This window comes from Drosophila biarmipes, chromosome 2R (assembly GCF_025231255.1).
Source record: "Drosophila biarmipes strain raj3 chromosome 2R, RU_DBia_V1.1, whole genome shotgun sequence".
NCBI classification, from domain to species: domain Eukaryota; kingdom Metazoa; phylum Arthropoda; class Insecta; order Diptera; family Drosophilidae; genus Drosophila; species Drosophila biarmipes.
This window is the reverse complement of record NC_066615.1, coordinates 9,562,758-9,577,453: the sequence shown is the minus strand read 5'-3', so window position 1 is coordinate 9,577,453 and position 14,696 is coordinate 9,562,758. Positions and strand designations below refer to the sequence as shown.

The following is a 14,696-nucleotide window of genomic DNA, read 5'->3' as shown; positions in this document are numbered from 1 at the left end:
GAGGGCCTTAAAAAGTATTTGCAAGTTCAGGAGCAGCGGGCGAATGTCTAATTCATTTGGGAAGTGCCTGAGCGGTGGAACAGCAATCTTAAATGGTTATTTGTCGCTTATAATGGAATTTAAAAACGTATTTAATAAAAGTATGAATAAATAGGGCGTGAAAATTAGCTTGTAACCAACGTTTAAATAATTATGTTTTAAACACTATAGAAAAATAAATATTTTTTTCGGAACTTACGTTTCATAAAAAAGTCTTAAAGATATTTGTTGAATTCTTAATTTGTTTTTATTACCTAATTTATTTAGAAACAAGAAAGGAAGTTAACTTCGGCAAGCCGAAGTTTGTATACCCTTGCAGTTAGAAATAAACAGCTTTAGTAAATAATTTTTTCATATTATTTCCTCACTAATTTCCCGATTGTTCCTATGACAGCTATATGATATAGTCGTCCGACTTTGATATAATTTAATTCGAAATTCAGATCTAATTAAAAAGGTTATTTCTAAGCTTAGAAGGTTATAGTTAAAAAACAACGATGATATAATTTTTTCATATTATTTTACTACTAATTTTCCGATCGTTCGTATGGCAGCTATATGATATAATCGTCCGATTTTGATAATTCAAAATTCAGAACTAATTAAAAAATGTTATTTCCAAGCTTATAAGGTTATATGTTAAAAAACACCAAGATATAATTTTTATTTTATGTTTTCCGATCGTTCCCATAGCAGCTATGTGATATAGTCGTCCGATTTTGATAAAATTTAATTCGAAATTCAAAACCAAATAAAAAATGTTATTTCCAAGCGTAGGAGGTTATAAGTTAAAAACACCGAAGATATAATTTTTCCTTATTATTTTACCACTAATTTTTCGATTGTTCCTATGGGAGCTATATGATATAGTCGTCCGATTTTAATAAAATTTAATTCTAAATTCAGAACTAATTTAAAAATGTTATATCCAAGCTTAGAATAAAACAACACGAAAGATATCATTTTTTCCCCGATAGTTCCTATGCGAGCTATAAGATATAGTTGTCCGATCCGGCTGGTTTCGACTTATATACTACCTGCAATAGAAAGAAGACTTTTGGGAAAGCCCGATAGCTTCAAAACTGAGAGACTAGTTTGCGTAGAAACGGACGGACAGACGAACGGACAGACGGGCATGGCTAGATCGACTCGTCTTGTGACGCTGATCAAGAATATATATACTTTCACTGCGTTGCAAACTTCTGACTGAAATCATTATTTGCACCCCGGATAACTTGCATTTGGACTCCGCGCTTCCAACTTGATCCCCTGCTTAAACGCAGAGCACTTTTCGCTTGGCCAAAACTTTGGCCAACAATAAACCAAATACCAGTGCCTGTGTGCTCGGAGCTCTTCGAATTTGTCTAAGATCAATTCCCGGGAGCTCGGGATTGGGGATACCTGGGCGAGGGTGGGCGAGGGTGGGCAAGGCCAAAGGCAAACAGTCGAAGGAGAACCTAACTTTGGCCGGATGCCATTGAGACCTCACGGAGCCTCGGGCGCTGGCCTTTTCTTCTCCCTCCTTTTAAGAGTTGAAGGCAGGTGGAATAGTCGCACGGCGACCCTGCACCTGGGATTGCCACTGAGCCACAAAGACACAAATATGTGCATAGCATTTAACGAGTGGCCATCGCCTCGCCTCTCCGGACGCCGGACTTTCGGGTGCACGTGTGGATAAAATTCAATTTCGAGCCATTGACAAACAAACGTGATGAATTCCTGGACTGGGGATATAACATGGAATTAATGTGAGCCCGTCGAAGGTCACCTCTCGCTTAGACCATTCATTGAGGACCCCCAAGCCTTTGTGCATTTTATGTGACCATAAATCGCCAGCATAGCCAATCCTTTGCTCGCCCTGTAAGCTGGCGTAAATTTATGGCCAAAAGATGGATAGATATCCGCTGCTGGTTGTTCACACATATAGTACGAGTACGAGTACTCGCAGGCCATAAAAAAGAAACAGTGTCGATTGTTTTCCAATTTGTGTAATTTGTTGTTTATTTTGTTTATAACTACATCAATAAATTATGTATCGTACCGTATAATTCATAATCATACTCTTTGAAAGCGTGAGAACATTCTGGAATTGCAATTCGGCAGCTGGGTTCCTGATTCCGGTTCGAATTCATTTAGACGTGGTCATCTGCGCCGGGTTCCTGGCCCCCCGGTCTTCCACTTGTGATACCAAGTAAAGTCGCTTCGCTCGGAAGTCTTGGGCAATTTTCAAAGAGTATATGCGTAAGTATGTTCGAAACATCGGCCAGCCGAAGCTTGTTGAATTTTGCATTATGTTATGATTAACTTGATGACAACATCGAAGATCGACTGTGGGCTACTACTTCTAAGAACCGCCTCTCATTCTTAATTCTCCTGCAACTTGGACACATTGAGTTTAACTTTAGATTGATATCTGCTTGCTAGCTGGCTGGCTGGGCTGTCTAGTTACCATAATTGTATTCATACCTAACTCTTTAATTTCTTAGTTCGCGCTGCGTAAATCGTCTTGCAATAGCTTTCTCAGATTGGCTGGGGGACTGGTAGTTAGTTAGTATCTGTGGGCGGTTAGTTGCATTGGGTGCGTGTGGTTTTGTGTTTTGTGGTGCTTGGTGTGGTGCGGAGAACCGAATTAATAAGGCCACTTATCCATATATGTGTACGTACTCGTATGTAGTCAATAGTCAGTTATGCACTCGTCCCCTGCCAACCCATGGGCCCTCCGTCTCGCATGTCTGATAATCTTTCGCTCTGGCTTCACTACCGCTCCGGCTCGAATCGTATCTATGAAGAAATCGCTTTAACTCCTAGCCTTAAATAAAGTGGCCTCTAGGTATTCAATATGCTCGTGTTAAGAGTGGTTGAGAGAAATTCCATAAATTTTGTGTGGCTCTAGTACTGATAAATGTGCCAAATTTGGTGTGTGTTTCTGTGTCTTGAATATTTATCTATCCGATAAAGCTGCAATTATTTTGCGCTTGCGCTAGTATTTAATATTGAACAATACTTCTTGTTAGTGGCGGCTACTTTTAATTATATTTATATGCTTATTAGTTCCGATTATGGGATAAGGATTCGTTTCACTTGTGGTTGTTGCTGGTAGTGCATTCGCTTTACTATTTCAGGTTACGTTTCTCATGCTTACTAATGCCATTTCAAATTGTTCATGTCGATCACTAAGCCGAGGATAAACTAATTAACTACGTTCTCATTATTGTTATGTTCAGCTCAAGTCTCTGCATCCATGTACATGTACGTATGCTAATAAAAATCCAGCTGCAGCGCCTCACGACGATCGGGCGGGTGAGACCCCGTCAGATGGATCGACTCCAGTTCAATTAACTATGTACGCTATAAATGTGTATTTCCGATTCGCCTCTTGGCTAAATGTACAGTAACAGATATATGCCTATGGATTTAGGTTTGCACGCGGCATGCGTTGTCGCTATACTCTCGCTTTCCTATGCGTCGCTTCAACTAAACTGAATAATGGGGTCGAGCACTGTCGATCCTATATGTACATGGTTCGTGTAGGTGTATAGGCGGTAATACAATTTATAATTTCATATGTAGCAACAAAAATAGTCTAATTGTCGATGTAAAACACAGGAAATAAATTAAGCGCTGGCGTGTGTAAAACTAAATCGAATGGTTGTTCATTAACTTTAAACGTAACTCGTGGAAGCTGGAGCACGGAGATTAGCGACTGCTGCGGCTGGAGACGATTTTTTGCTTGGCTGGCTGGCTTCTGATGCTGATGCTTTAGTGGTTGCTGAAGTAAAAGTTGTTGTTGCGTATGTTGCCACGGGTTCGCCAGCGGATGCAGCTGAGCAGGGCCACGCGGGCTGCTCGCAGCAGGATCTGGCCGTAGGCACAGCAGGCGCAGATGCGCCTCACCCGCTCGGCCAGGTTGCGGCGACGACAGCGACGGGCGGGACGATGCCAGCGGGGCAGGTCCTGCCGGCGACGCCGTCACTTGCGGCGTTGGAAGACGCGGCGCAGCGCCTTGCGCCAGAAAAAGCGCTGAGACTTGGTCTTGGCATGCGTCTGTGTCTCCTCCATCTGGGAAAGTGTCACATCAAAGTCCTCCACCGACTCCAGATCCTCTTCGGGGGCGGTGCGACGACGTGTTGGCGTGGCTGGCGCTGTGCGGGCCGTGCTAGTGGAAACGGATATGTGGGGCTGTGGAGTGGGTGGTGCTGAGGCTGTGGTCACGAATGGTGCAACTAGGTAGGGACGGGCCTTAAGCGCCGCCATTGCCGCCGCCGAAGTGGAAGCAATTGATGAGATGGAAGCCAAAGTAGCCACCGATGCCGAAGATTCCACAAAGCCCCCGCCAACTCCTCTTTTCGCCGTTACCGCCGGTGATCCCGCTCCTCGAGCTGCTGTCCCTGCTCCTGCTTCTGCTCCCGCTCCATCTGCTGTTGCTGGCTGGGTGGCTCGCAGCCAACAACCAGGCTGCATCGTATCTTATCTAAGCCACGGGTGCTGCAGACACTCCGCGGCGGTGGCCCGCTTGGCCGGGTCGAACTCCAGCATGGGCTTGAGGAACGAGGCAAATGACTCCGCCTCACTCTGCGACCACTCGTACTTCTCCAGCAGAACGTCCATTAGGCCCCAGGGCTTGAGGCCAGTGATGTTCCGAAGTTCTCCGGCTCGGTTAAACGATTGCTGAGCATAGGTGCCGCGGAACACAATGTGTCGCGGTATGGGACCCAGCAGCTCGATGATGTGGGCCAGGTGATCCTCGTCGCGGGAATAGGTATCGCCGGAATGCGGCTCAAACAGGTAGTCGCCGGTGGCCAGCTCGAACACCATGCATGCAGTGCTCCAAATGTCCGCCGAGGTGTCGTAGCCTGAACCGAGAATCACTTCCAGCGAGCGATACTGGCGCGTCTGTATGTCCTCGGTGAAGTGGCGATCCACCCAGCAGGCGTTTCCCAGATCTGCGATCTTTACGTAAACGCTGCATTCCTCCAGCGCCGGGTCCCGTCTGGCCCTGTGTTTTGTTTGCGGTGGCGGAGGAGGTGGTGGCAACATGGGCTCAGAATACGGGCCGTTGGTGGCCGACGATGAGTTATCCACGGAGCCGCTTGAGATTTTCGAATTGCTGTTCGAGTTTGGCTTGGAACAAGAGTTGTTGTTGTTCAGCTGCTGATTCGACGACTGCTGCTGCTGCTTTTCCAGTTGCTTCTCCTGCTTGGGTCGCAACGGCATCTTCTTCCCGTTTGATTGTCCTTTCAATGTGCCGCTCGAGTTGCTGTTGGAGTTGCTGTTGCTAATGCTACTGCTGCCATTGGTCTGGTGACTCTTGAGGGCGCTGCTGCTGTCGCCGCTGCTCGTGGAGTTCTCCAGTTGTGGAGGCTGCTGAGCATGCAGCTGGTTAGATTTGTCTAAATAGAAAATGGTAGAATTTGAATTAATGATGGTACATGGGAGTCCAAAGATAAGTCAATAAAAATAAAAAAAAAACTAAAAAAAACTAGTTCTCAAAAATACAAGACATCTTTAACCTGGTTATTAACGTTTTCAACAAGAAACACAAAGTTTTGTGATAATTACACAACCGCAAAAGGGTTTTACTGCATATGTAACTCGTGCGGTTGGGGAATGGGCACATCTGAATATGTTTTTTGGCCCAAAACCATTTAGCGGTTTTGAAACTGGTAGAGCCAGCTTATTTTCACTTACTTTTGTTCTTCTTTTTCTTCTTCTTTTTGGCTTTGTCAGCGCCCTCAGCCAGCGGTTCCTGCTGCTGTGCCTGCTCCTTGCGCTCAGGTCGCTCCTTACGCTCCTTGTGTATTGGCTGCTCTGCAGCTACATCCTCATCATCGTCATCTTCATTGTCCTCCGGCTCCTGCTTCACCTCAAAGTACTCATCCCCATCGGAGATGCCAGCATCGCCGTTCTGCACCTCATTGTGATTGACACCAAAGTCCGTCTGATCCTCGCCAGCATCCTGGCCCTCGCCCGTCTGGCCGCCCGCCTGCTCCAGGTAGTCTCGCTGCTTCTTGAACAGCTCCATGCGCTTCTTGGCCTTCTTCTTGAGCTTCTTCTTTCGGTTCTTGCTCATTTTCCCAGTGATGGGCGGCTCGCGGTACTCCTTGGGCGCCCGGCTTACCAGCGATGGATACATCTTGGAGTTCATGCAGTACAGCTGGGTGGCTTCAGTGGCAAGCGAGCGGACATGTGGCTCGTCCACGCATAATAGCACATTCTCGGGCTTAATGTCCGTGTGGATAATCTTACAGCATGTGTGCAGATAGTCAAGACCTTCCAGCACCTGGCGGGTGATGGTCTTCACGTTGCCCAACGGGATGCCGCGGTAGTTGGATTTTCGGATGAGCTTTAGCAAGTTGTCGCCCAGCACCTCGAACACCATGCAAATGTGGGTGCCGTTTACGCCGGTGATCTTGAAGTCATCCAGCATTTGGACTGTCTTCTGGCGACGTGGATTCGATGGATCCGTCTCGCGCACCGTCCTGAGTATCTTGATCTCATCCTTGGCCGTCTCTGCAAAGTGCGGCGCCGACTTGACAATCTTGATTGCCACATAGCTCTTCTCCTGCAGATCCCAGCACAGCCAGACGGTGGAGAAGTGGCCCCAGCCCAATTTTCGGATGACATGGTAACGCCCTGCAGAACAAAAATTGCATTAATCTCGTGTCGTTCTCGTTCTCGTCAAGGGGCAAAGTTCAAGGGATTGGGGGAGAGCAACACAGAACCACTTAGGAAAATGAAATCACAAATGTTTGCCTCGGATGGCAATAAATCCATTTTAATCGCATCACTGTCGGATCACGACTGACCCAGCGAAAAGCCAACCGCGAGGTCTACTCTCCGCTTGAATTCAATTAAAATCTGACTGCCAGTTGCAGTTGAGTGCATTATTTACGGCTGCGAGCCTAGGGGCCGAAAAGGAACCAAAAAATTATAGTCCGGCTAGACCACTCATAACATAGGTAGGATATTACGGTTCGTAAGCTAACAGGATGATGCCTCTGCAAGTTCTAAACTGCCTTAAGATCATGATTTAAAACCTGCATCTAAAGAACATGTGTTTTTTAGAACCACTAAAAAACGTTAGTTTTCTGTACAGCATGAAATATAACTTCTATCATTATATATTAAGTATTTATAAACCTCCTACTCCGCTCCCATTCTTCTATGAAATATTATTAACTTATTAGGATTCTATTAATAAACATTTCTGGTTTTAAATCCGCTTTGATTGCAAAGACCCAGAGAAGGGGCGTGAAACCTGGTCGATTCATGCCATAATATGCAGCACTATCAGCCGATTTCGTGGAGCTTGGTTGCCCGCTATCAGACTCTCACAACCTTATCGCTTGCAAGCGATTGCTCGGATTTTCTTTTGCCAAAAGCTGCAGAGCCTGCAAATGGATGTGGAAAGCGGAAAGTGGCAATCTGGCAGCTGGCATTCTAAAATGGATGGAGACGACATGCAAGCAAGAGGGGCGGAGTTCCGGGCTTATGTTGGCGACAACGTTTGGGAGGTGACATCCCGCCCGAAAAACGCTTGGCTGTTGCTATTGTTGTCGTCGCCACAACTCGAGGCAGGCGCCCCCTTCCCCTTGTCACGACAAAAACAACCCTTGCCCGAAAGGAGGGGGCGGATGAGGTCTGGAAAACCACCCGCTGTGCGTTCGATTTATCTGTGCTGTGCGCCTTTGGCAACCTGTTGTTGTTGGTGGTTTTTTCGGTTTCGGTTCTGGTCGGGTCGGAAAAAGCCAATATGTGGGGGAGGGTGCAAGCCATCATGCAAACGGGCTAACAGGTGCCTTACCCTGAAACAGGTCACCGATGTTGACGGGGTGGTAGCCACCCTTGCAGTAGTCCTCCTTCAGCTCCTGCTCCTCGTTCTCGCTGTTCAGCTCCGATTCGTAGGACTCGTTGGAGCTGCTCCGCGGTGGCTGCTGTACTTGCTCCTTCTGCGAATTGGTTGATTTCGACTTGGTCTTGGCCTGCGGCTGCGACTGGGACTGTGGCTGGGATGGTTGATATTGCTCGGGGGTGCCCCCCGATCCGCCGCTGGAAGTGGAGGCCGTTGCCGCTGCAGTGACCTTGCTGAAAGCGGCCGAAATGGGCGCATCCGCATGGCTATTATTAGCATTATCCGGTGCCTGCAAGTTCTCGCCGCTCGGATTCGGCTGGGAGTTGGGGGGATTCAAGTTCTGGCCGGGATTCGGCTGCTGCTCCTGGCCGTTCTGCTTGCCCCGCTTCTTGTTGTTCTTATGGCGCTTCTTCTTCGCCTGAATGGCCAGAACTCGGCGGTTGACGTCAGCCTTGTTCATTTCGCTGTTGCTTTGGGCTTCTATTTCACTACTGTGCCCTCTATTTCCGCCAGGTGTAACAGCTGTTGTTCCCGAAATGGGTGGAGAAGCAGCCGCAAAAGGAGGAGAGAAGAAGAAAAGTGGTTAGGGGAGGTTTGATGAACGCGGAGGAAGCGGACGGGCGCAGAGGCGAACAGACAACGTGCACAAATCTCAATAAGGCAATGTTCGAGGTTCGCGCTGGTGTCTCGCTGTTTTTCTTGCTTTTGTTGCCTGCCTCTGCCACTGCCCTGTTTTGCTCGCCGCTCACTTCGTGGCCCTGCCGTTCCGCAGCGCAAAAGGGCAAATGCCGAGCGGGGAACTTCAGCCAGTTGTCTACTTGCCTCGGGCTCCCACTTGTTCCCAATTAGCACGGCTGCTGCTTCGATTTCTGCACAAAATTAGCACAAAATAATCTTCGCTGAACGCCCAGAGTGACCGTAGCAGGAACTGCACGAAATGCCCTCGGCCTCTGGAAAAGACTGCAAAGAAACACGGAATCAGTGATGTCAAGTTTAGTGACAGAAATATCTTGGGCAAAATTCGGGGGAAACTTTTGTTGAATTTTGAATTTCCTCGAATCTCGACAGAACAAATTTCTGTATACTGGATTAACTCCATAAATGGCGTCTAAGGACCAATAATAAACCGTAAAGCATATACAAGGGTTTTTTTCTTAAGCTTTTGTTCTTCACTTCTTGTCAAACGGTGTCAAAATGTAAATAAAATAAATTAAATAAAAAAGCATAGTGGCGGAGCCAGAAAAAACACATAAATCAAATTATCTGTTCATGAATCGCCAATGAGTCCAAAGTTTTAAATACACCGAAAAGAACCACATAAATACGAAAGGACCAACCACCTCTAATTGTGTTTAAGAATGATTTAGATAACAACAGAGTTAGACCAATATCTCTTAGGCTAAACAGGCTTTCAAAATGAATACTTATATTTACGTTAAGGGGTAAAGATATTATATTTATCCCATCAGTAGCAATAAAGAGAACACTAACATAGCTTAAGAAGAATATCACAGCTATAATAAATAAATAAGTAAATTAAATGAGCACTACGCCATGTACAATTTTCCAACATCTTAAAAATATTAAAAATCCAAGGATATTTTACATTTAAAACTAAATAGTTCGCAAATAATAGCTACGAGTCGCAGCACTGAAAACAGGGTCGGCTTTAGCGCGGACTCAAACCAATAAACAGAACATCGAAACAGCGTAACGTAAGCGCACTACGTTACCCAAGTTCAGCTGTCCCGCTCGCACGCTGCAACCAGCTAGCGCCATCTCGCTCGCACCTAGTAGTACTCGATTTGCTTGGAATTTTTGCGCAGCGCTCAAAGCTCTCAAAATGCAGTTTCCAAGGACTTACCTGGCTTCGCAGGTGGCCGCGGACTAGGCCAATAGCATCTCGATACGCCGGCGTTTCGCAGCGGCCGCAAATGCAGCTGAAACGAGTGGAAAACACGCGCACAACGAAAATCCGCAAGTGGAAAAAACTGCTACGGGAAAAGCAACCCTGCGAGCGAGCAGTGCTGCAAGGCGGCAGTGGTGAACAGCTGATCGGCCAGTGTTGCGGGGCGATCTTATTTCGGCGACTAACAACACCATTGGCGTTTTGGCGCAATTTTAGGTTTTGGAGGGAAACTGCATCCAGTGAAAAATCGTGGCCAGTTGTAATCCGAGCAGCGCGCTGCCACGACGTGGTCACCATAACATAAAAATAAGAAGTAACCCAGACTAGTGATTAAGCCATCTTACATACGTGTGCCCATTACTCAGCAAAGGGAGAACCCGCGCTGCAACCACTTCAACCAGCCACTTTTACAATTAGGAATAAACACAATGGCCCAGCCATCGGTAGCTGCATTCTTCACCAACCGCAAGCGCGCCGCCTTGGATGATGCCACCAGCATCAAGAACCGGGTAAGAGATCCCTCCCAGCCACGTTCGCGGTCAGATACTTTTGTATCTGCAAGAGCGTTCTGCCAGTGCAGCCATCTTAAAAGTGGCTTTGCCTTTCCACAGCGTCTGGCGGAACCGGCCGAGACAGTCGCCCCCGCCCCCTCACAGCTGCCCGCCGGCAACCAGGATGCGGACACGGATCTGGACAACCTCAAGGCCATGGCCAGCGGCATTCGCACCCGCTCCGGACGCACCACCCGCCTAATAGTGAGCGCCGCCCAGGAGAGCGGGAAAAAGAAGGCACCTTCTTCGGCGAAAATGGAGGCCCACATCAAGCAGCCCAAGCTGGTGCAGTTCATTAAGAAGGGCACTCTGTCGCCCCGGAAGCAGGCCCAGTCCAGCAAGCTGGACGAGGAGGAGCTGCAGCAGCAGTCGTCGGCGGCCGTCAGCGAGCAGACGCCCAAGGTGAGCTTCACCATCACCAGCCAGCAGAATGCGGACAATGTGCAGCGCGGTCTGCGCACGCCCACCAAGCAGATCCTCAAGGAATCCTCGCCCATCAAGGCGGATCTGCGCCGCCAGCTCACCTTCGACGAGGTGAAGACGAAGGTCTCGCGCAGCGCCAAGCTGCAGGAACTGAAGGCGGTGCTGGCCAGGAAGGCGGCCCTCGAGCAGAAGCGCAAGGAGCAGGAGGAGCGCAACCGGAAGCTCCGAGAAGCCGGCCCCTCGCCCTCCAAGTCGAAGATTAGCGTGCAGCTCAAGGAGTTCGACACCATCGAGCTGGAGGTGCTCACAAGGTGAGCTCATTGCTTATATAAGAAGTGGTGTGGGGTCTTATATCGTTTAACAGTGGGTTGTGTTCTATATAACGTCCTTAATCAGCTTTCTGGATTGGGATCCCAGAGATTTATAAATATTATGAAAAAAGGATTCAGATATAAGCTTATCTTTGCAATGTGCATTTAGTTAAATTGGGGATGTTATCTCTATTAGCTTATTCGTTTAGTTTAGCTTATTCGTGCAGATCATCCTGAACCATTTCAATGATTATACTTAGCTCGAACGTAATGAGCCATGTAGATGCGCTTTGCTGCAAGAAGCTGAAGAAGCCGAAGATATGTGCCTGCCGCAATAAATTCGACTTGGCTGGCTGGTGGCCTAGAATCGGCATAAACAAACCACGGAGTGTGGAGTGCGGACTGCGTAAAAAACCGGGTAACATCATTTAGCGAAAGGCCAACAGTTGCTGCCGTGCAGTTCTGCAGCAATCGAGGTCGCTCTCCGGGTCTCCGGGTTATTCAAGCGCTCGACGTCTGCTGAGTTCGCATATTCTCCGCCCAAGAGTATCAGTCACCGATGGTGGCTTGGCTTTGGCTTTGGCTCGGCTCTATATATGTGGTGCTGCTGATTCGTGACGTCTGTACAACATGCATAAGCACTCGACTGGCTGGCTGACCCTCCCCATGCGCCGCTGTGTGTGTATCGCTATGCTGCACTCTGTTTACCCTTCGCAGACGTTACAATCTTGCCTGACCTTCCCTTTGAAAACGCTGTTTTCCGCCCGCATTCGGGGGTTGCTTTCTCTCGCTCTCCTGGAAAATAAGGATCTCAACTGCTGTGCTGCATGGGAATGCCTGAAAATGTTTGCATTTTGGGTCTGCGCTCAGGTAGCAACCTTTTTCGTAACGGTTTTCTGGAAGGAGCGTCCCGAGCAGCAAATGGGAACTGTTTTCGAATAGGAAGAAGCAGGCGAAATCCCCATTCCTGCGACAAACCAGTTTGATAAAAAGGCCTGGGAGGTTTGTTTTGGTTTTTCACACATGTATACTTCTCGAAGAAGCCAAAAATTACCAGCACGACCGTGAAATACGAAATATTCATGACTAGTCATTATATTTATGCTGCATAAAATAAGAGTTTGTAAACCTATATGAATACTTAAATGAATGCAATTTTTTCTCAGAAAAATTACACTACTTTTAAAAATAATAGCACACCTTATGATTTCTTTTAAGTATCACTTCGTTATCATAAACAGGATCTATCCTTTGTTGATTAGGGATACTTATCCATTTTATAGGACCGTATATGTATGTATTTACATATATCATAAGAGGAAACATCATTTACCATTTAAAAATATATTTGTAGTTCTAATATGGTCATGACATCGATTACTTACGGCCCTCTGAATTTCTCACATCTAGCCCCTTGAAGACCTTCAAGACGCCCACAAAACTGCCGCCACCCACCCCGGACAAACATGAGCTCATGTCGCCGCGCCACACGGACGTCTCCAAGCGCCTGCTCTTCAGTCCGGCCAAAAATGGATCCCCGGTCAAGCTGGTGGAGGTTCCGGCCTACAAGCGCTACGCCAACTTGGTGGAAACCAGCCGGGCCGGCCAACTGCCGCTTCCGTACAAATACCGGCACTTGCTGGACGTGTTCAAGGGCCTCGACTCCGTGGTGGCCATGTTCCACAACCGCAAGGAGACCATCACCTACAAGAAGCTGAAGCCGGCAGTGCAGCGCATGCTGCGCAAGAACTTCACCGAGACCCATTTGGCCCAGATCAAGCACGTCTACCCGGAGGCCTTCATCTTCAGCCAGATGAAGACGCGCAACTTTGGGTCCGTGTCCAAGGCGGACTACTTCCAGCTGGTCATCAGCCCCAATGTGGAGCCACTGCCCGAGCAGCAGCAGTCGGAGAAACAACAGCGCTTCGGCAAGGTCGACGAGGACGATGTGCTCGCGTCGGCCCAGTCGACGTCCATGAATCCACACGTCATGACGGCGCGCATGCAGCGCTTCCAGAGCCTGCTGCTCGAGCGGGTGATGCGGGCGCACGACCAGTTCCTGCGCTCCCAGGACCCGCCGATCATCATCGAGAAGGCGCTGACCCGCTGGCATCCGCAGTTCGATCTGGAGAGCTGCCCAGAGGTGGAGCTGGCCCCGCTGCCCCAGCCGCCCAATGTGGAGAAGTACTCCTCGGCCAAGGACATTCTGTCCACCGCTCGAAATCTTTTCAACTGCGCCACGCCCATGGAGAGAGCTATGGATCGCTATGAGGCCAAGTTGGAGGCAGACAAGCAGGCGGCTGAAGGCAATAAAAAGGCAGAGGAGCAGCCACCAGGTCCAGTAGTAACCCAGACAAGTACGGGAACTCAGGCAAGTGAAGGCAAGGACGTGCCTGGAACAACAAGATCGCCGGGCAAAACGGCTGTCCCAGAAACCACCGACCAAACAACCACTGCCAAGCCGACGGTGAAGGAGTGCACCGCCCCGGATGCCAGTTCCAATCTTCTGAAGGGCCTGCCGAAGTCCCTGATCGATAAAATCCGCGCCAAGCAGGCGGCCAAGGCTTTGGAGGCGATGACTCGTCGTCCGTCACAGGACCAGGAGGCCACCAAGTACTCGCGTTTGCCCGAGTTGGCCAGACACCTGCGCAATGTCTTCGTCACCGAGCGAAAAGGCGTGCTCACACTGGAAGTGGTCATCAAGAAGATCCAGAACAGCTTCCGGGCCAACCTCACGCCGCAGGAGATCGAGACGCATCTAAAGCTGCTCGCCAAGGAGCTGCCCAGCTGGGCATCCTTCCACGAGGTGCGCAAGACCATGTACCTCAAGGTCGCCAAGGACATGGACATGAACAAGATCATCGAGAAGCTGGAGAGCGTGGCGAACGCCAAGAGCAATTGAACCGGATACTCGGAAACGCAACCAGGACGCGGGACCCCGTCGAGCAATGACCCTGTGGCTACATCCAGCTATATCTTTAAGTACTTGTTTAACTAGCTAGCCAATACATTACAAAAACAAACGGATTAGGCTAAGCTCCTTGTGCTCTAACCATTCTGACATTCTCATATTGAACAAGCACCTGACAACCACCTTTATTGGATTCATCACATTTACCCAAGCAATGATTATTACGATACTTTTTGGACCAAGCGTTTATACATTTATACTTACATTGTAGTCTTAAGATCATTTTTCATGTTGTACCACGTTGAATAAATAAATATTTTTGCTGGAAATCTAATTATTTTCACATTTAGAGAATTTATGTATATAGTACAGCTGTGCAACCTGTATATTGGTCGTTTTTTAATGAAACTTTCAAGGTTACTTAAGCAATATAGGTTTTTTGAAATCCTTATCTGAAATTAAAATATATATATTAAATATGATATATGTACAACTTTGAATGCACATTTTCAGTTGCGATGAAAATGTTTCAAAACTCGCATATAAATTTTTTATATAATAAAACTCCGTGAATTAAAGATCACAGTTTATTCTTTTGTGGTGAACTCATTTTTGCAGAGCGCCCTCTAGTGTTATTTGACACAAGTGTATTCTACAGATTATCTTACATTGTAATATACATGTGTAGTTTATAGTTCGG

General features: G+C 47.9%; 2 protein-coding genes across 3 annotated transcripts; one reads left to right on the top strand and one right to left on the bottom strand.

Moving 5' to 3' along the window:
- Positions 1–2,011: 2,011 nt before the first annotated feature.
- LOC108026692 (SRSF protein kinase 3) lies at positions 2,012–9,901 on the bottom strand. Of its 2 annotated transcripts, XM_017097781.2 has the most exons (5): positions 9,756–9,901; positions 8,714–8,851; positions 7,844–8,413; positions 5,728–6,672; positions 2,012–5,429 (listed from the first exon to the last, which is right to left on the bottom strand). In XM_017097781.2, exons 3-5 carry the CDS (start codon positions 8,349–8,351, stop codon positions 4,507–4,509), a joined length of 2,376 nt encoding a protein of 791 aa, XP_016953270.2. In that variant the 5' UTR covers positions 8,352–8,413; positions 8,714–8,851; positions 9,756–9,901; the 3' UTR covers positions 2,012–4,506. The 2 variants fall into 2 exon arrangements, with proteins under 2 accessions (XP_016953270.2, XP_050743716.1); XM_050887759.1 differs by lacking the exons at positions 7,844–8,413; positions 8,714–8,851; positions 9,756–9,901 and adding an exon at positions 6,762–6,828.
- Positions 9,902–9,913: 12 nt separating this feature from the next.
- Positions 9,914–14,330, top strand: LOC108026691 (DNA replication factor Cdt1). The gene is made up of 3 exons (XM_017097780.3): positions 9,914–10,309; positions 10,412–11,085; positions 12,496–14,330. Exons 1-3 carry the CDS (start codon positions 10,229–10,231, stop codon positions 13,985–13,987), a joined length of 2,247 nt encoding a protein of 748 aa, XP_016953269.1. The 5' UTR covers positions 9,914–10,228; the 3' UTR covers positions 13,988–14,330.
- Positions 14,331–14,696: the final 366 nt, after the last annotated feature.

Bases quoted from the DNA above. Each gene is read 5' to 3' on its own strand.
- LOC108026691 (XM_017097780.3), top strand. From the start codon at position 10,229: ATGGCCCAGCCATCGGTAGCTGCATTCTTCACCAACCGCAAGCGCGCC. The intron at 10,310-10,411 runs GTAAGAGATCCC...GCCTTTCCACAG, and splicing joins CCACCAGCATCAAGAACCGG to CGTCTGGCGGAACCGGCCGA. The intron at 11,086-12,495 runs GTGAGCTCATTG...TCTCACATCTAG, and splicing joins GAGCTGGAGGTGCTCACAAG to CCCCTTGAAGACCTTCAAGA.
- LOC108026692 (XM_017097781.2), bottom strand. From the start codon at position 8,351: ATGAACAAGGCTGACGTCAACCGCCGAGTTCTGGCCATTCAGGCGAAG. The intron at 6,673-7,843 runs GTAAGGCACCTG...TTTGTTCTGCAG, and splicing joins CATCGGTGACCTGTTTCAGG to GGCGTTACCATGTCATCCGA. The intron at 5,430-5,727 runs GTAAGTGAAAAT...TTTTCTATTTAG, and splicing joins GAAGAAAAAGAAGAACAAAA to ACAAATCTAACCAGCTGCAT.